General features: G+C 38.3%; 1 protein-coding gene across 1 annotated transcript in view; it reads right to left on the bottom strand.

Annotated features, from left to right (window-relative positions):
- Positions 1 to 22098, bottom strand: part of UBAP2 (ubiquitin associated protein 2) — a 99566-nt gene that overhangs the window by 43042 nt on the left and 34426 nt on the right. The window contains 6 exon segments of the mRNA XM_036855625.1: positions 2095 to 2137; positions 2139 to 2183; positions 2185 to 2200; positions 3645 to 3699; positions 19566 to 19643; positions 21025 to 21177. Coding sequence (XP_036711520.1) covers positions 2095 to 2137; positions 2139 to 2183; positions 2185 to 2200; positions 3645 to 3699; positions 19566 to 19643; positions 21025 to 21177 — 390 coding nt within the window.

The following is a 22098-nucleotide window of genomic DNA, read 5'->3' as shown; positions in this document are numbered from 1 at the left end:
GTGTTGCATAATTTTCAACATACAAATCTTGCACATATTTTGTCAGATTTATACCTAAGTGCGTCATGTTTCTGTACTACTATAAATGGTATATCCTTCTGTTTATTAATGCTTCTTCAAACACTCAATTTTACATTTTACTGTAAGATTTTATAATTTCTATTTTCATTTAGAAGTCTTATCTTGCACATCATTAGACTTCTTCATAAGCATCTGATATTTTTTGAGGCCACTAATTTTTTTTCCATTTTCTCTTTGTTGATGGTTTATAGAAATATTACCTGTCAACTATCTATACTGTTTAAAGCTTCCTAATTAATTTCATTAATTTATCTATAGATTCTTTTATATCATTGCCAGAAATAACAGGTTTTTTCCTCCCTTTCCAACCCTTCTTTTCTTTTTCGATCTTTATTTCAGTGGTTATGACCTCTGGTACAGGGGTGAATAGAAATAAGGAGAGTAATCCTCCTGTTTCTCTTCAGTTCGACTAAATCTTTTGCCTTTTATTTAAAAAAAAAAAAGTAAGAGTAGTGAGAGTAAGCCTCTTGATCTTGTTACAAAAGAAAAATATTCTACACATCACTATTAATTGTGAGGTCTGCTGTGACTTTTGTAGAAATCGGGAATGAATGTCGGGTTTTGTCAAATGCTTTTCCTTATTAAAATGATATGGAGTTTCTCCTTTATTCTGTTAAAGGGGTGAATAATATTTTTGTTATTGAGATATAACTCACATAACATAAAATCCACACTTTTAAGGCACAGAACTGATTGGTTTTCAGTATATTCACAAGGTGTACAACAATCACAACTACATATTCCAGAATATTTTCATCGCTCCAAAAAAATCTGGCACCCATTCCTAGCCACGCCCCATTTCTCCCAAACATTCCCAGCCCCCAACAGCCACCAGTCTACTTCTGTTTCTATGTATCTGACTAATCTGGATAATTTTTCTTATACATTCAGCCACTGAAGGACATTTGCCTTTTATGTGAACCTGTATCTTCCATTCTCTTGGGTATATATCTAGGAGTCGTCTGATTTTTTAAATGTTAAACTTGAATATCATGTATAAACTTAACATGGCCATGATATATTAGCCTTCTTCTAGTTTACTGAATTGATTTCCAATATTGTGACTTAAAATTTTTACAGTTGTTTTGAAGAATGAGATTAATCTGTAATTGCAAATGTTAGCAAAAAATTTATTGACAAAGTATCTTCTGATGATTTTTAATAGCTATATTAATTATAATAGATTATAAAGATAATTAATATCACTATTCCTTTTCTCATTCCTACAACAAATTATATGTTTCTTCTGTTTCCCTTGATAAGTCTCACAATAAACTTATCAATTTTATTGATACTAGTCTTTTCAAATTACCATTTTTATAACTTTCGTTGGTCCTCTCAATAGTATATTTGATTTCTAGCTCGTTGTGCTTCTGGGATGGTGGCACTGTCTTTTTTAGCTAATTACTGAGCTATACTTTTGTATTTTGGGTTATAATTCACGAAGAGTCAAATTATGTTTTTATAAATATAATCACAAACAGTCATATATATTATCAGGAAAAAATCTTTAAAAGAACTTTTATTATAATAATAAGTATTAACAATTAAAAGTATTTAACCTGTGAATTTCAGTAAAGAAATAATCTTAAAACTGCAAGACACAGAAAAATCTGCAAAAGCAACTGTTGCCCTAAACCCATATATCATCATCTACCTCTTTATCTGGCCAAATTTGTGTTCACCCTTATGAATGGTAAATACTTTGTTTCAAGTCTTCCACTAAGAAATTCTATATATCTCTGACACTGAGATTTGAGTGTGGGTTTGTACTGCCTTACACAGATTTATTACAGCCTCTTCTTCAGAGTGCAAAAGGGGTAAACCATATACTTTATCGTCAATGAGATTTATAAGTGAGAAACTTTGGAGGTAAGAATCAGCTAAGAGTAGTCTCAGAGGTAGGAAAGCTGCCTGTTTTTCATTCTTCTCCACCAGCACACTTTGATGTCATCTTTGTACGTTAAGAGCTCAAACAATTAAAATACCTCTCTGGTGAGAACAGACACTTACCAGTTCCCTCATCTGCACCATTCTGAGCAGCTTCCCAAACGACTGGTTTTTGTCCCATACCCATCTATAGATGGAGAATCTGAATAGTCCCGCAGGGTTAAATGTCCTTGGGTTTGAATAAAGAATAAAGGCAAATCACAAAATTAACTGTACATCATCTTCCCCGAAACAAGCCCCGTCCCTTCTAAGAACCACTATAAGAAACTTCACCCTCCTTCTCCTATTTAATTATAGCCAATTCTTCTCGTCATCGGAATGCAGATCTTCTGAAAAGCAGAGGTTGCCTAGAACCTTCCATACACTCTTGTATGATGCTCCTACTTCCCTAAATTGTTGTCCTCTGCAACCTAAAGCAAGTGTGGAGACCTATAATCGTTCTAGGCAGGGTAATGGCTCCAATGAAAAACCCACCCACCCCCTCCCAACTAAGCCTAGACTTAAGTAGGCAAGAGGTCTTTTCTTCCAAAGTCAGAATCCAATTTTGGATTTGAACCTTTTACAATAGAAGTATATGATTCTTTTTGTTTAGATGGATGTAAATAAAAAGAAAACGTTTTGTTCAGTGCCTCTTTTTAAATTAAAATCCTCAATATCCATGATTCAGATGTCTAACTAGAGCCAAATTAAACCAGCACTGCGAAAATTTTCACAACAGAATTTAAAAAAAATTTTTGTCATCATTAGGGGGGTGTCACTGACAAAAAGAACCACAAGAGTATTTTTTAAAGTAGACAGCAAAATCCACAAAATCATTTAAAGCTACTGGGTTGGGCACATACGTTCATATGTTCCGGCCAGTTTGCTCCCTGTGTTTTCATCCTTCCTTTGTCCACAGGGAGCTCAGGCAGAAAACAGAGATGGCAGGAGTCGCCACCTGAAGGCAGTGACCCCCAACAGTGCTGCCCTGGAGATATGGAGAAACAAAGGACTTTTCCTTTCTTGACTGTCATCTACTTATGGCCTCTATAAGAAGCTTAAAAACTTTTTATAAAGATCGGGGGGAGCTAATGTTTTGGATACAGCAAAAGTGAAAGAACCAGAAATAATAGAATAAATAACTGATCATACCATCTATTTAATAACAATATACTCATCCTTCACTATTACAATTCAAGATAAAAATGATTGCTTTTCATAAAAAACAAAACAAAACAAAAACATTGCATTTACTTACCATTCAAAGACAATTGCCGGATTTACCAACATAACTCTTAAGCAATGGTTTTCAACTGGGGTGGCTGTGCACCTCCCTCCCAGGGAACATGTGGCGATGTCTGGAGACATTTTTGATTGTCACAACTTGAGGAGGGGTGCTACTGGCATCTAGTAGGGAGAGGCCAGGGATGTTGCTAAACATCCTACAATGTAAAGGGAACCCCACCACCGCAACAAACTATTGTCCAATCCAAAATGTCGATAAAGCCGAGGCTAGAGAACTGCTGTAAGGCCTACTGCAATACAATTTTATTTGTGTTATTTTGCTTTTTCAGTATTGCCTCTTTAAAACTAGAGAAGGTAATAACTTCAAAAATAGGATGGCTAAGACTTACCCCATGCCTTGGGTTGAGAATCTTCCTGCCCCTCTCCCTCTGCCACGTCCAAATCCTTTTAAAAAAATATAGTGTAAAAATAATACTTAAGTCCTACGCAACTATAATTCTACCAACTTCATCCCTTACATACCTACCCAAACATTACTGTCATTGTTCCTAACAGCACCAACATTCCCAACCAGTGCACCCTATCTGCTGGTCCCTAACGACACAAATATCTACAGTTATTGATCTCAAAGGATAGAAAAGAATTTAATTCTGCTTGTACAACATTTGTCATATTTAGCAGCTTAACACGGGCAGGTTTTATATATATATAAATTTTTTTTTAAAATTTATTTTTGGCTGCACTGGGTCTGCATTGCTGGCCGCGGGCTTTCTCTAGTCGTGGCGAGCAAGGGCTACTCTTCGTTGCGGTGCATGGGCTTCTCATTGCAGTGGCTTCTCTTGTTGCGGAGCATGGGCTCTAGGTGTGGGCTTCAGTAGTTGCAGCACGTGGGCTCAGTAGTTGTGGCTCGCGGGCTCTAGAGCACAGGCTCAGTAGTTGTGGCACATGGGCTTAGCTGCCCCGTGACATGTGGGATCTTCCCGGACCAGGGATCGAACCCATGTCCCCTGCATTGGCAGGCGGATTCTTAACCATTGCACCACTAGGGAAGCCCCTGAAGGTGTTATTACATACCATTTTTATTACTAGATTCTGACCGATGACCAAAAGGGCAGCAAACAAGAGAGCGAGGAAGCAAGAAGAAATAGTTTTATTCAGTGACTCTCCAGTTTTTCTTAATTGAATCCTAAATTGTGGATTAAAGACCTAAATACAAGAGCTAAAACTATACAACCCTTAGAAGAAAATATAGAGCAAAAGCTTCATGACACTGAATTTGGTAATGATTTCTTGGATATGACACCAAAGACTCAGGCAAGAAAAGGAAAAAATTAGACTTTAAACTGGTGTATCAAGAGACATGAACAGAGTAAAAAGGCAACCCAAAGAATATTTACACATTCTACATTTGATAAGGGAGTAACACTGAGAATACATAACGAAATTCTACAACTCTCTAACAAAACAAACAACCAGATTAAAAAATGGGCAAGGGACTTGAATAGACATTTCTCCAAATATGATATAAAAATGGTCAATAAGCAGATGAAAATATTCTCAACATCACTAATCATGAGGGCAATGTGGCACCCATTACAATGGCTACGAGTGAGAGACAGAGAAAGAGAGAGAGAGAGAGAGAAGAGAAAATAAGTGTTGGCAAAGATGTAGAGAAACTAAAGCCTTTGTACACTGTTTCATGGGAATGTACAATAGTGTAGCCACTGTGGAAAACAGTATGGCAATTTCCCCAAAAATTAAAAATAGAACTATATGATCCTTACAGCACAGGGAACTCTGCTCAATATTCTGTAATAACCTAAATGGGAAAGAATTTGAAAAGAATAGATACATGTATAGGTATAACTGAAGCACTTTGCTGTACACCTGAAACTAACACAACATTATAAGTCAACTGTAGTCCAATATAAAATTTAAAAAAAATTTTTTTAAGGAAAAAAAAAAGAATTATATGATCCTGCAATTCCACTTGTGGGTATATGTATCCAAGAGAATTTGAAAGTAGGGTCTTGAAGAGATACTTGTACACCCATGTTCACGTTCACAGCAGCTTTACTCACAATAGCCAAAGGGTAGAATCAACCTAAGTGTCCACTGATGAATGAATGTGGCATATACATACAATGTAATATTATTCAGCCTTAAAAAGGAAGGAAGGGGTTTCCCTGGTGGCACAGTGGTTAAGAATCCGCCTGCCAATGCAGGGGACACGGGTTCGAGCCCTGGTCCGGGAAGATCCCACGTGCTGCAGAGCAACTAAGCCCACGTGCCACAACTACTGAGCCTGCGAGCCACAGCTACTGAGCCCGCATGCCACAACTACTGAAGCCCGTGCGCCTAGAGCCCGTGCTTCGCAACAAGAGAAGCCACAATGAGAGGCCCACGCACCACAACGATGAGTAGACCCCGCTCGCCAAAACCAGAGAAAAGCCTGCACGCAGCAACAAAGACCCAATGCAGCCAAAAATAAAATAAATAAAATAAATAAAATATAAAAAAAGAAAAAAAAAACAGAAGGAAATTCTGACAAATGCTACAATGTGGATGAACCTTGAGGACATTTTGCTAAGTGAAACAAGCCAGTCACAAAAGGACAAATATTTCATGATTCCACTTAGATGAGGTATGTAAGAGTACTCAAATTCAGAAAAAGGTGGTTGCCAAGGGATATGTTAGCCATGCTAATGTAACTAAATGTATATTTAATCATGTACAGTTAACTTATCCAGTAGTTCAAGTTAAACTATTAAAAGATACGGTCTTGACAAAAATCTACCCTCTCCCCGGAGACAGGGGAATAGAGGGAAATGTCCTAAAAAGTGGAAGAATTCTAATAATGCATATTAGTGGCTACTATCTATTTTAACACCGTCGAAAGGCAAAGGTAAGACTTCGGGTACGTCTAAAAGAAGGTTGGGAACTTGGGTTTAAAAAAAAAACAAAACCTAACTCTAAGAAGAAAGCTTTCAATGAACAGGTTTTGGCAAGACTACAACCCCAAATTCCTTACAGTTAAGAGAGGTGGTAGGGTGGGGGGAGGAGAGTCATCATATAAGAAAACCAATTCTCAGGACATAAAACACTTAACTGTAAAAAAAAAGCAAACTAACTTTAGTATGTCCATACAATGGAATATTATTTGGCTATAAAAAGAAATGAAGTACTTATACATGCTACAACATTGTGCTGGTATGTGGGAGAACATCAATGAATCTTTAAAACATTAAGCTAGGTCAAAGAAGCCAGTCACAAAAGAGCACATATTACTAGATTCCATTTACATCATATGTCCAGAACAGGAAAATCTATAAACACAGGAAGTAGATTACCAGTTGTTTACTGCTGGGATGGTGGGGGGGGTGATGAAGGAATTGGGAATTGATACTTAAAGGGTATGGGATATTCTTTTCGAGGTGATGAAAATGTTATGAAATTGATTATGGTGATGGCTGCATAATTCTAAAAATATACTAAAAACCACTGAATTATGCAATGTAAATGGATGAATTGTACAGTATGTAAATTACATCTCAAGAAATTTTAGAGGGCTATAATAAACACTGTTACCAGTGAAGAAAGCAAAAGAAACAACACAACTGCTCTTGATTAAGTGCATTCATGTGCACACATTCAGTGGCAAACTGTGTGACAAAAGGTACCAATATTTAATATTTAACAGTGGTTAAATATTAAGAAAATAGTGGCAATTTTTTTAAAAAGGATTCTGCTAAGAAATCATTAAACAATTATCTAATACTTGAGCCAGAAAGCAAGATGTACATGAAAGAGAAGAAAGGAATTTATAAAAGAAAAACATATCCTAAGGCCAAAAATTCAAGAAATCCTGCAAGTCCCCTGGAAAAAGTCAGTATCAACTAAATATCTCCATGTCTCCAGAGAGCAGTCGCCGCACCCAAGTATGAAACACAAACAAGCCAACTATCTTAGGTACATTTAAAAAAATCAAATCCATCTTCATGTACATTTTAGCAAGCTAACAAAATTGTTCCTTCCTATTCACCTGGCTAGTAACGCTACCAGTAACATTGTTTTCTGGAAAATATACATTTTCCTATATTGTTATCTGGTACAAATAGCTGTTTTCACTAACAGCTCAGAAGAAAGACCTGGGTTCTTATAATTGAGAAAAACACCATTAAAGTAAATTATCATAAAGAATAAACCAATGTTATGATAAATGCTAAACCTTTACTCATAGAGGTCTCTCTAGTGACTCTGCACTACATCTATGTTGAATAATTGCTCAAGTTTTTAATTGTTTAATATTTATGTCTTACACTGAGAGCCAGAGTAGAAAAGTTGCCCATTTCCCTTGAAAAAAGCCAAAACACAGAGAACAGCTAACCACCTCTAGTGGAGAAGGCAAATCTAAATAGCAGATATCCCCCCTGGGGCCGAACATGTGCAACCTAAAGAAAAATAAGAAGATAGAAAGCAATCCCTTTCCTTCACCCCCAGGAGACTGTAAGCAGGGCTTTGATAACAGCCAAATGCACCAGAAACTGTGTGCTCTTGAATTTATCACTGCACACTCTGGGTCATGATCTTTAAGATTCTGAGTAGTTCTAAAGTTTTTTGTACAGACAAAAGTTCCCAGATTTTCAGGGCTGGTTCAATGATAAAGATGGTTGCTGTGTTGACCACAAGCTGCCCACCTGCCCAGAGACCTGTTCAGCCCACAAAGAGAACAGGGCACCTCTGGGGCTTGTGTGGCTCAGAGACTTAGGACTCAGGCAAGTTGTGCCTCTTTGTCCCTGGGTCAGGGTTTATCCACAGAGATAGGAATTCGTCTTCCCCAACAGCAAAGTAGCATAAATGAGTCAAATGACAACAGCAAATGCCCCAGGGACTCAGTGAGGAAGAGAGCTTATTTAGAGTCTTATCCTCATATCTCATATATTAGCTTTTCCTTAGCAAAGAAGTCTAATTATAAATGTGCCACAATAATTATTTCAGGAAAGAATTAATGGATTCTAATACCAGTGAATAAAAGTCTGATGGGAAAACGGTTATTTACACAGTCTCAGAGCACTCCCCCCCCCAAAATATGTATTAATTACAAAGAAGGAGGGAGTAACTTTATACAGGAGAACCTTGGCAGAAACCACTTTCCTTAAGTAATCAAAGCTAACATCACTAGCAATGGGATAAATCTGTATCATGTACCCTCTAATATGAGGTACAGCTATATCATTCTGTGGCATTCCAGCCAAAAACTGGTAACATGAATCTAATCATGAGGAAACTTCTCAGTTTGTTAATGAAGGACATTCTACAAAAGAGATACTTCCAAAGTGTCAAGGGCATGAAAGACAAAGAAAGACTATTCCAGATTGATGAACTGTTCTACATTGAAGGACACTACACAGACATGGGAACTAAATACTGTGTGTGATCCCAGACTGGATCCTGGACCAGAATATTTGCTTTTTGTTATAAAGAACATTAGCAGGATAACTGGAAATTTTTGAATAAGGCCTATACATTGTATCAATGGTAATTTCCTGATTTTATCATTTTAAGGTAGCTCTTTAAGACAATATATTTTTTCTTAGGAGTTACACACTAAAATATTAAGGGGTAAAATGGCATTATGTTTGAAATGAACACACAAGGGTTTCAGAAAAAAACAGTAACATGTACATACAGAGAGAATATGTAGCAAATGTAGCAAAATATTAAAGTTTGGGGACTCTGGGTAAACACTATGCAAAATTCTGCTGTGCTTTTTTATTTCAAAGTAAAATGTTGAAACCGTACCCTGAGAACTTATATGTATATTTTATATTCCAGTGAATACATTTTATTCTGTGAAAAATCTAAGTTGTTCTTCATGTTTGCACTAGCTAAGCTGATCCTTCTACACAGAATGTTCCTACCCAGATTTTCACATGGCTTTCTTCCTCCTCACTTTAAATCCCATCTCCTCAGAGACCTCCCTAGATCCATCTAAAGGAAACCCTATTGACAGTTGATCACATCACCAATCATTTTCTTAAGTAGGTCGAACAGTGCTTTTACTTGATTGTCTCTCCTCCTTCCCCACTGAGGATGTGAGGAACCATGTCTTATGCACAGCAGTATGTTCAACAATATAATAGGTATCTAAGTATCAGTTGTTGCGTTAAAGACTGATATGTAACCCCAATGTCATAAACATGGATTTTTTTTCACGGACTCATATTTAGAGGCATAATAATAATATTACTATTCAATTACAGGAAATAACCTAGTTGTTCAGCAACTAATTTTAGAGCACTGCATTTTGTAAAATACTTTTTGTACCAGGACCCGAGAAGGCATTATAGAAAATTCAAGAATTAAAACTAGAATGTCAGCACCTAGTAGGTGCTCAACAATTAACCTTTCAATTATATTATACAGGCCATATTCATAAATTAGTTAGTTTTAAAAGTAGAAGAACAGGGCTTCCCTGGTGGCGCAGTGGTTAAGAATCCGCCTGCCAATGCAAAGGACACAGGTTTGAGCCCTGGTCCAGGAAGATCCCACGTGCCATAGAGCAACTAAGCCCATGTGCCACAACTACTGAGCCTGTGCTCTAGAGCCTGTGAGCCACAACTACTGAGCCCACGTGCCACAACTATTGAAGCCTTTGCGCCTAGAGCCCGTGCTCAGCAACAAGAGAAGCCACTGCAATGAGAAGCCCACACACCGCAAAGGAGAGTAGCCCCTGTTCGCTGCAACTAGAGAAAGCCCGCGTGCAGCAATGAAGACCCAATGCAGCCAAAAATAAAAATTAAAAAAAAAAAAGTTAGCGGAGTGGCTTGATTATATTGTAACTTCTTACACAAGAGCAAGTAGTTCCATCCTGGAACACAGAATTATATTATTTTTTACTAACTAACATGGCACATGATGAAGAACTTTATCAAGAATACTCCCAATCTGAGTTTGAGATTGACATGTACACACTACTGTATTTAAAATAGATAACCAACAAGGACCTACTATATAGCACAGGGAACTTTGCTCAATATTCAGTAATAACCTAAACGGGAAAACAATTTGAAAAAGAATAGATACATATATATGTATAACTGAATCACTTTGCTATACACCTGAAACTAATACAACATTGTTAATAGACTATGCTCCAATATAAAAAAAAAAAAAAAAAAAAAAGAATACTCCCAATCTCACAGATTATTAACATGGTCTTCAATCTAAACTCAGGATTAAGTCAGGATAAGGTACTTTATAAGTATCAGTTAAATTCCACATTTTGTACACAAAACACAGTATTATTTGATGGCCAAGTACCTATGAATGGTCAACATTTATAAAGTTCCAAAGGTTTTCACACCAACTACCAGGCTTACTTTCCAAAAAGCAAAGCCCAGAACACTAACGACAGCCTACCACAGCTGCTACTCTCCTCTTCTGAAGAGGCTGTTTTCTCACAAAAACACACAACTCACAAGCTACCTTTCCACAAACTTTAAATGAATCATAGAAAAATGATCTGTTACAAGTGTCACGCTGATTCTTGCTCCTCCGCAGAGAAAACATTCAGGGAAAGGTACAGAAAAACTAGGTGTATAAATGGAACTTAATTTTATTTCATTTGCTACAGTTTATACTTTCCATGAAATGGGAGTAAAATATACTCCCATTTTATATACATGATTTTTTATTTAATACAGAGATTACCAAATTCTCAACATAAATTACCAAAAAAGTGTGCATTAGCATATTAAATCCATGCTGTTTCATAATACTCTTTATGCTAACACTGTGCAGATAAGGCAAAAATTAAGGAGGAAAGGGGTGATTTATTAAAATTTTAGCAGCTTAACATTTTAGCTAATTTAATCATGAACACAGATTACTGTTCTAAGGGAGAGCCAATGTGAAGTCAGCAACAGCTGCCCACAAGTATGGTCAAAATTAAAGAATAAAGGCAATGGAGACCTTAAAGAATCATTTTTGAAGTACACACTTTAAACCATGTACTTGTTTTTTAAGGATGCATTTTAAAATCTGCATACTACCCAACAGATCACAAATAACTGGAAAGGGATAGTACAATCAACTGTTTTAAGGTTAATTCAACACACCATGAGAAAGTAGATTAAGACATTAACTTACAACCAAACTTCTGGAAAGGGACATATTAAACACATAAAACAAAGGACACTTATCCTTTAATTATGAAAGGGACAAATTATTTGTCTTGCACCACTATTCACTTATTATCAAACTGTACTTTACTAATATTCACCAAGCAAAATAATTGTTTTTGTGCATACTGGGTACTGAATGTTTTCTCTCTTCTTGCCCTATGTTGAACTTGGGATAATGATTCTAAGAAATCCCTAGACACAGACCACTACTCATCAACAGCTTGTTTAAACATGTTTAAATATCAGCTAATAATATAAAAATTACACCTCACTAGAGTTTATATATATGTGGAAGAGGGTGGACTGATTTTTTTAACATCTAACTGGGTTTATAAACAGTCAATCTGGGAATTCCCCGGCAGTCCACTGGTTAGGACTTGGCACTTTCACTGTGAGGGCTTGGGGTTCAATCCCTAGTCCAGGAACTAAGATCCCACAAACCATGCAGCACAGCCAAAAAAAAAAAAAAAAGTCAATCTGAGTCCCTTACCCACTACTTTACAACCTTCCTTAAAAGTAAACATAAGGAGGCTTCCCTGGTGGCGCAGTGGTTAAGAATCCGCCCGCCAATGCAAGGGACATGGGTTCACACCCTGGTCCAGGAAGATCCCACATGCCGCAGAGCAACTAAGCCCATGCGCCCAACTACTAAGCCTGCGCTCTAGAGCTCGCGAGACACAACTACTAAGCCTGCATGCCACAACTACTGAAGCCCGCATGCCTAGAGCCCATGCTCCGCAATAAGAGAAGCCACCGCAATGAGAAGCCGTGCACCGCAACAAAGAGTAGCCCCCACTGGCCACAACTAGAGAAATGCTGCACGCAGCAACAAAGACCCAACGCAGCCAAAAATAAATTAACTAAAAAAAAAAAAAAAAAAAGAAAACATAAGGGGACTTCCACTGGAGGTCCGGTGGTTAAGACTTCGCCTTCCAATGCAGGGGGTGAGGGTTCGATCCCTGGTCGGGGAGCTAAGATCCCACATGCCTCACGGCCAAAAAACCAAAACATAAAACAGAAACAATACTGTAACAAATTCAATAAAGACTTTAAAACTGGTCCACATCAAAAAATTCTTTAAAAAAAAAAAAAAAGTAAACATAAGGAGGTGGGGTGGGTAGGATTAACATCTATACACTACTATATATAAAGTGGATTTAAAAAAAACAAGGACCAAGACCGGTTCAAGATGGTAGAGTGGAAGGACGTGTGCTCACTCCCTCTTGCGAGAGCACTAGAATCACAACTAACTGCTGAACAATCATCGACAGGAAAACACTGCAACTCACCAAAAAAGATACCCCATATCCAAAGACAAAAGAGAAGCTGCAATGAGACGGTAGGAGGGGCGCAATCACAATAAAATCAAATCCCATAACCACTGGGTGGGTGACTCACAAACTGGAGAACACTTACATCACAGAAGTCCACCCACTGGAGTGAAGGTTCTGAGCCCCACATCAGGCTTCCCAACCTGGGGGTCAGGCGATGGGAGGAAGAATTCCTAGAGAATCAGACTTTGAAGGCTGGCGGGATTTGATTGCAGGACTTCGACAGGACTGGGGTAAAAAGAGACTCCACTCTTGGAGGGCACACACGAAGTAGTGTGCACATCAGGACCCGGGGGAAGGAGCAGTGACCCCATAGGAGACTGAAGCAGACCTACCTGCTAGTGTTAGAGGGTCTCCTGCAGTGGCAGGGGGTGGTTGTGGTTCACTCTGAGGACAAGGACACTGTCACAGAAGTTCTGGGAAGTACTCCTTGGCATGAGCCCTCCCAGAGTCTCCAGTGCTGGGTCACCTCAGGCCAAACAACCAACAGGGAGGGAACTCATCCCCACACATCAGCAGACAAGTGGATTAAAATTTTACTGAGCCCTGCCCACCAGAGCAACACCCAGCTCTACCCAACACCAGTCCCTCCCATCAGGAAACTTGCACAAGCCTCTTAGATAGCCTCATCCACCAGAGGCAAGAAGAACTACAATACTGCAACCTGTGGAACGAAAACCACATTCACAGAAAGATAGACAAAATGAAAAGGCAGAGGACTTTGTACCAGAGAAAGGAACAAGATAAAACCCCAGAAACACAACTAAATTAAGTGGAGATAGGCAACCTTCCAGAAAAAGAATTCAGAACAATGATAGTGAATATGATCCAGGACCTTGGAAAAAGAATGGAGGCAAAGATCGAGAAGATGCAAGAAATGTTTAACAAAGACCTAGAAGGATTAAAGAACAAACAAACAGAGATGAACAATAAAATAACTGAAATGAAAAATACACTAGAAGGAATCAACAGCAGAATAACTGAGGCAGAAGAACAGATGCATGACCTCAGAGATAGCATGGTGGAATTCACTGCTGTGGAACAGAACAAAGAAAAAAGAATGAAAAAAATGAATACAGCCTAAAAGACCTCTGGGACAACATTAAACGCACCAACATTTGCATTATAGGGGTCCCAGAAGAAGAGAGAGAGAAAGGACCCAAGAAAATATCTGAAGAGATTACAGTCGAAAACTTCCTTAACATGGTAAGGGAAATAGCCACCCAAGTCTAGGAAGCGCAGAGTCCCAGGCAGGATAAACCCAAGGAGAAACACGCCGAGATACATAGTAATTAAATTGATAAAACTTAAAGACAAAGAAAAATTATTAAAAGCAACAAGGGAAAAATGACAAATAACATACAAGGGAACTCCCATTAAGGTTAACAGCTGATTTTCAGCAAAAACTCTACAAGCCAGAAGGGAGTGTCACAATATATTTAAAGTGATGAAAGTGAAGAACCTACAACCAAGATTACTCTACCCGTCAAGCATCTCATTCAGATTCAATGGAGAAATCAAAAGCTTTACAGACAAGCAAAAGCTAAGAGAATTCAGCACCACCAAACCAGCTCTACAACAAATGCTAAAAGAATTTCTCTAAGTGGAAAACAAAAGAGAAGAAAAAGACCTAAAAAAAAAAACCCAAAATTAAGAAAATGGTAATAGGAACATACAAATCAATAATTACCGTAAATGTTAATGGATTAAATGCTCCAACCAAAAGACACAGGCTCGCTGAATGGACACAAAAAGAAGACCCATATATATGCTCTCTACAAGAGACCCACTTCAGGCCTAGGGACACACACAGACTGAAAGGGAGGTGATAGAAAAAGATATTCCATGCAAATGGAAAAAGAAAGCTAGAGTAGCAATACTTATATCAGATAAAATAGACTTTAAAATAAAGAATGTTACAAGAGACAAGGAAGGACACTACATAATGATCAAGGGATCAATCCAAGAAGAAGATATAACAATTATAAATATATATGAACCCAACATAGGAGCACCTCAATACATAAGGCAAATGCCAACAGCTAAAAAAGATGAAATCGACAGTAACACAATAATATTGGGGGACTTTAACACCCCACTTACACCAACGGGCAGATCATCCAGACAGAAAATTAATAAGGAAACACAAGCTTTAAATGACACAATAGACCAGATAGATTTAATTGATATTTATAGGACATTCCATCTGAAAACAGCAGACTACACTTTCTTCTCAAGTGACCACGGCACATTCTCCAGGATAGATCACATCTTGGGTCACAAATCAAGCCTCAGTAAATTTAAGAAAATTGAAATCATATCAAGCATCTTTTCTGACCACAACACTATGAGATTAGAAATAAATTACAGAGAAAAAAATGTAAAAAACACAAACACATGGAGGCTAAACAATATGTTACTAAATAACCAAGAGATCACTGAAGAAATCAAAGAGGAAATTAAAAAATACCTAGAGACAAATGACAATGAAAACACGACAATCCAAAACCTATGGGATGCAGCAAAAGCAGTTCTAAGAGGGAAATTTATAGCAATACAATCCTACCTTAAGAAACAAGAAAAATCTCAAACAAACAATCTAACCTTACACCTAAAGGAACTAGAGAAAGAGGAACAAACAAAACCCAAAGTTAGTAGAAGGAAAGAAACCATAAAGATCAGAGCAGAAATAAATGAAATAGAAACAAAGAAAACAATAGCAAAGATCAATAAAACTAAAAGCTGGTTCTTTGAGAAGATAAACAAAACTGATAAACCTTTAGCCAGACTCATCAAGAAAAAGAGGGAGAGGACTCAAATCAATAAAATTAAGAAATGAAAAAGGAGAAGTTACAACAGACACTGCAGAAATACAAAGCATCATAAGAGACTACTACAAGCAACTCTATGCCAATAAAATGGACAACCTGGAAGAAATGGACAAATTCTTAGAAGGGTATAACCTTCCAAGACTGAACCCGGAAGAAAGAGAAAATATGAACAGACCAATCACAAGCAATGAAATTGAAACTGTGAATAAAAATCTTCCAACAAACAAAAGTCCAGGACTGGATGGCTTCACAGGTGAATTCTATCAAACATTTAGAGAAGAGCTAACACCCATCCTTCTCAAACTCTTCCAAAAAATTGCAGGGGGAGGAACATTCCCAAACTCATTCTATGAGGCCACCATCATCCTGATACCAAAACCAGACAAAGATACTACAAAAAAAGAAAATTACAGACCAATATCACTGATGACTATAGATGCAAAAATCCTCAACAAAATACTAGCAAACAGAATCCAACAACACATTAAAAAGATCATAGGGCTTCCCTGGTGGCGCAGTGGTTGAGAATCTGCCTGCCAATGCAGGGGACACGGGTTCGAGCCCTGGTCTGGGAAGATCCCACATGCCACGGAGCGACTAAGCCCGTGAGCCACAATTGCTGAGCCTGTGCGTCTGGAGCCTGTGCTCCGCAACGGGAGAGGCCACGATAGTGAGAGGCCCGCGCACCGCGATGAAGAGTGGCCCCCACTTGCCACAACTAGAGAAAGCCCTCACACAGAAATGAAGACCCAACACAGCCATAAATAAATAAATAAATAAATAAAATTAAAAAAAAAAAAAAAGATCATACACCATGATCAAGTGGGATTTTATCCCAGGGATGCAAGGATTCTTCAGTATATGCAAATCAATCAATGTGATACACCATATTAACAAATTGAAGAAGAAAAACCATATGATCATGTCAATGGATGCAGAAAAAGCTTTTGACAAAATTCAACACCCATATTTATGATAAAAACTCTCAAGCAAGTGGTCATAGAGAGTACCTACCTCAACATAATAAAGGCCATATACGACAAACCCACAGCAAACATCATTCTCAATCGTAAAAAACTGAAAGCATTTCCTCTAAGATCAGGAACAAGACAAGGATGTCCACTCTCCACTATTATTCAACATAGCTTTGGAAGTCCTAGTCACGGCAATCAGAGAAGAAAAAGAAATAAAAGAATACAAACTGGAAAAGAAAAAGTAAAACTGTCACTGTTTGCAGATGACATACTATACATAGATAATCCTAAAGATGCCACCAGAAAACTACCAGAGATAATCAATGAATTTGGTAAAGTTGCAGGATACAAAATTAATACACAGAAATCTCTCGCGTTCCTATACACTAATGCCAAAAAATCTGAAAGAGAAATTAAGGAGACAATCCCATTTACCACTGCAACAAAAAGAATAAAATACCTAGGAATAAACCTTCCTAAGGAGACAAAAGACCTGTATGCAGAAAACTATAAGACAATGATGAAAGAAATTAAAGATGATACAAACAGAGAGATATACCATGTTCTTGGATTGGAAGAATCAATATTGTGAAAATGACTATACTACCCAAAGCAATCTACAGATTCAGTACAATCCCTATCAAGCTACCAATGGCATTTTTCACAGAACTAGAACAAAAAATTTCACAATGTGTATGGAAACACAAAAGACCCCGAATAGCCAAAGCAATCTTGAGAAAGAAAAACGGAGATGGAGAATTCAGGGTCCCTGACTTCAGACTGTACTACAAAGCTAGACTAATCAAGACAGTATGGTACTGGCACAAAAACAGAAATACAGATCAATGGAACAGGATAGAAAGCCCAGAAATAAACCCACGCACATATGGTCACCTTATCTTTGACAAAGGAGGCAAGAATATACAATGGGGAAAAGACAGCCTCTTCAATAAGTGGTGCTGGGAAAACTGGACAGCTACATGTAAACGAATGAAATTAGAACGCTCCCTTACACCATACACAAAAATAAACTCAAAATGGATTAAAGACCTAAATGTAAGGCCAGACACTATCAAACTCTTAGAGGAAAACATAGGCAGAACACTCTATGACATAAATCACAGCAAGATCCTTTTTGACCCACCTCCTAGAGAAATGGAAATAAAAACAGAAATAAACAAATGGGACCTAATGAAACTTAAGAGCTTTTGCATAGCAAAGGAAACCATAAACAAGAAGAAAAGACAACCCTCAGAATGGGAGAAAATATTTGCAAACGAAGCAGCTGACAAAGGATTAATCTCCAAAATATACAAGCAGCTCATGCAGCTCAATATCAAAAAAACAAACAACCAAAAATGGGTGGAAGACCTAAATAGACATTTCTCCAAAGAAGATATACAGATTGCCAACAAACACATGAAAGGATGCTCAACATCACTGATTATTAGAGAAATGCAAATCAAAACCACAATGAGGTATCACTTCACACCAGTCAGAACGGCCATCATCAAAAAATCTATGAACAATAAATGCTGGAGAGGGTGTGGAGAAAAGGGAACCCTCTTGCACTGTGGGTGGGAATGTAAGTTGATACAGCCACTATGGAGAACACTATGGAGGTTCCTTAAAAAACTAAAAATAGAACTACCATATGACCCAGCAATCCCACTACTGGGCATACACCCTGAGAAAACCATAATTCAAAAAGAGTCATGTACCACAATGTTCACTGTAGCACTATTTACAATAGCCAGGACATGGAAGCAACCTAAGTGTCCATCAACAGATGAATGGATAAAGAAGATGTGGCACATATATACAATGGGATACTACTCAGCCATAAAAAGAAACCAAATTGCATTATTTGTAGTGAGGTGGATGGACCTAGAGTCTGTCATACAGAGTGGTGTAAGTCAGAAAGAACCACAACTACTGAGCCCACGTGCCACAGCTACTGAAGCTCGCACTCCTAGAGCCTGTGCTCCGCAACAAGAGAAGCCACCGCAATGAGAAGCCCGCGCACCACAACGACGAGTAGACCCCGCTCGCCGCAACTAGGGAAAGCCCGCATTCAGCGATGAAGACCCACAGCAGCCAAATAAATAAAATAGAATAAAATAAATTTATTTTTAAAAGGTTTAATTTTATTTATTTTTGGCTGCGTTGGGTCTTCATCGCTGCACACAGGCTTTCTCTAGTTGTGGCGAGGAGGGGCTACTCTTCGTTGCAGTGCATGGGCTTCTCATTGCGGTGGCTTCTCTTGTTGCGAAGCATGGGCTCTAGGCGTGCGGGCTTCAGTAGCTGTGGCACGTGGGCTCAGCAGTTGTAGCTCACAGGCTCTAGAGCGCAGGCTCAGTAGTTGGGGCGCATGGGCTTAGTTGCTCTGTGGCATGTGGGACCTTCCCAGACCAGGGCTTGAACCCATGTCCCCTGCATTGGCAGGCGGATTCTTAACCACTGCACCACCAGGGAAGTCCCAAAATTAAATCTTAAAAAAAAAAAAAAAGCAGTTGTTGGTTACCAAGGATTTCCTTTAAAAAAAAAGTACAACTAGAGAGAAGCCCGCACGCCACAACGAAAGATCCTGCATGCCTGAACGAAGATCCCGTGTGCTGCAACTAAGACCCAATGCAGCCAAATAAATAAATACATAAATAAACATTAAAAAAAAAAAACAGTATCATATGGGTAAAACACATCTGTTAAAGTCCAACATAGGAGAATTAATAACTTTTTGGTCAGAGCTTCAAGTTTTAAATTATTCATAGAAAGGGCCTTTCTCAGCTCATCTGAAAACAACCAATAGGTTTCCTCAAAATTACATAATCCAAACACTTCATTCATAGGCATCAGTAAATGAATCAAAAGATTTCAGATCAACCATTCTTTCAGAGTACACTGCCATGGCTTAATGTACTGAGTATATGAACAAGCTGCCTCCTTCTCCCGATCACAAGCATCTCCTTCCGCCTTATTCTGTCTTACCTCTACCACGAGCTCTCTTGCCACGGTCTGAAGGCTTGTCCCCTTGATTGCAATCAATTCCATTCTCTTCACCTCTAACTAAGGAAGAAAAGAGCACCCCTTATACATAAGCAAAACACAAGCTATTAAAGACAAGGACAAAACGACTCCCTCCACCCTCAACAAAAAAAGGCTTTTTTTTAAAAAGGTTAAAATTTAACCAAGGGTTTAGAAAGCAAGAAAAACCAAACCAGTGGGCTCAAAAACTGAATGACAGCACAACTTTGCTAATTCATTGGTGAAAATTCAAAAAGAAATTAAAATGACATACCACTTTTATTTTCTGTTTTGACATGCCCTCCTGTAAAGTAAGTTTTACTTCCAAAAAAAATACCTTTGTTATGTAACCATACACAATAAAATTTGCTCATTGGTTAAGTTCAAAGCCTGGAAGGCATAGACGAGCAAACTGCAATACCAAGGAAACACTGAATTCTTGGGGAAATCACTGTTAGAGAGAGGTTTTTCCAGGTTACTGTCCAGAAGATGCCAACAGTCTTTTCTTCTCCTTATTCCTATATTGGCATTAATGACTCTGTATAATACAGAAATTTTATGAACAATATTGGCACAGCTTGCTCCCCTCATCTCTTTCATGGCTTAAGTATGTGAGTTGTCAGTGAGGCCTTCCTTGGTCACTCTCTTTAAATTTGTCAAACCCGTACCTATAATTCCCATCTCTCTGCCTTTGTTTTTCTCAAGAGCATAATCTTCTACATAATGCCATTAAAATATAATATTAATATGAAATGTTACTTCTCTTTTTTATTGTTACATCTCACTCTACCTCCCTTAAAAGATGTTTTAGAAGGGCAAAGATTTCTGTTTTCTTCATTGCTGTATGCCTTGAAGACTATCCACTACACTGTAGATACTCAATAAACATCTGTGGTATAAATAAACTAGCAAAAGTCTATAAAGGAACGTGTTAAATATTTATCATAATTTAGCCACTTTGGTACATCTGCATAGGAGGTAGTGTTGTTTTGGGTGAATGATGCCAAAACCTGAGTCAAATGGAGAGAACTGAGAAAAACCTTTCCTATTCAACAACTTTCCTCTTAATCTAAACCTTGCATATATCATGAATATCCATAAGTGGGGAAGAATAAACAGCTTTAGCTATCAGCCAACAAAAAAACCTTCTTTAAAATTAGACAATGCACTTGATTCATAACAGAAGGTGGTCTTAAGACACAACACAAATACCTACAGCCCAGGTCAGTGCTAAATATGAAATTGTATCAGTTAGGGTTCTAATAAACTACTCAGTTGTAGCTCATTACTAACTGTTAACTATACTAACAAATATTGCATTGAGGAAGTGGATTTATAGGAATTCATTGGATCATTCTGTCAGCTTTTTAACATGCATGAAAATTTTCATAAAACAAAGGTGAGGAGAAAGGTCTGTACTTACACTCTCTCCCACGATTGCCACCTCTTACTTTCCGGTTGTTGTTTCCGCGTCCACGGCTCACTTCTCTCTCACTTCTCTTCTCTATATTCTCTTTGTTTTCTGAACTTTCTTTTCCAAAATTCTTCTTCTTCCCTCCTACAGGTCTCCATGAAGGTCTATCGAAAATAAGAGCATTTATTCAGAGTTATCACTCAAAGTGTGGACAATCATCAAGAGTGTGTGCATTTATCTTTCAGACCTAATTACTCATGCCTTACAGCTTGCATGCCTACCATTTTAATTCTTCTCATAAACGTACTGTACCTCTATGATGATAAAGGACAGCAAATCTATTAGGTTCCTGTTGCTATCGGACAGCACAAAGATTACCGCACTAGTTGAAATTGGCAACATACTATATGTTTGTCCCACCACAGAGCCTTTTCTATGCTGATAAGCATATAAACTACAATGTTATTTCCCCCAAGCTCCCACTCTTATGCCATCCCCACCCTACCCTCAGTAGTAGCCATGGCTACGGCAGACAACAACAAGGTAAGAAACAAGGCAAACAGGATGAAAGAAAAGATGGACCACGGAATAATCCTAAACAAACGAGGGTTTCAAAGGACTTCCCCTCTGCCTCTCCATTTTCCCTATAGCCTTCTCACCTCCAAACAGGCAAATGCCTTTTGTGTCTGTATTCAGGCCCTAATTTGCTAGTTTCTGACCTTTTAAGAAAACAACATGCCACATCTAGCCCCAACTGTGTGATTTCTAGGTTCAAGAGGTAACCAAAGGGCTTCCCTAGTGGTGCAGTGGTTAAGAATCTGCCTGCCAATGCAGGAGACACGGGTTTGAGCCCTTGTCCTGGAAGATCCCACATGCCGTGGAGCAACTAAGCCCATGTGCCACAACTACTGAGACTGCACTCTAGAATCAGTAAGCCACAACTACTGAGCCTGTGTGCCACAACTACTGAAGCCCGTGCAGCTAGAGCCCATGCTCCGCAACAAGAAGCCGCCGCAATGAGAAGCCCGTGCACCGAAACAAAGAGTAGACCCTGCTCGCTGCTACTAGAGAAAAGTCCACGCA

This window comes from Balaenoptera musculus, chromosome 6 (assembly GCF_009873245.2).
Source record: "Balaenoptera musculus isolate JJ_BM4_2016_0621 chromosome 6, mBalMus1.pri.v3, whole genome shotgun sequence".
NCBI classification, from domain to species: domain Eukaryota; kingdom Metazoa; phylum Chordata; class Mammalia; order Artiodactyla; family Balaenopteridae; genus Balaenoptera; species Balaenoptera musculus.
The sequence above is the reverse complement of the archived record's forward strand: the minus strand, read 5'-3'. Positions and strand labels throughout refer to the sequence as shown.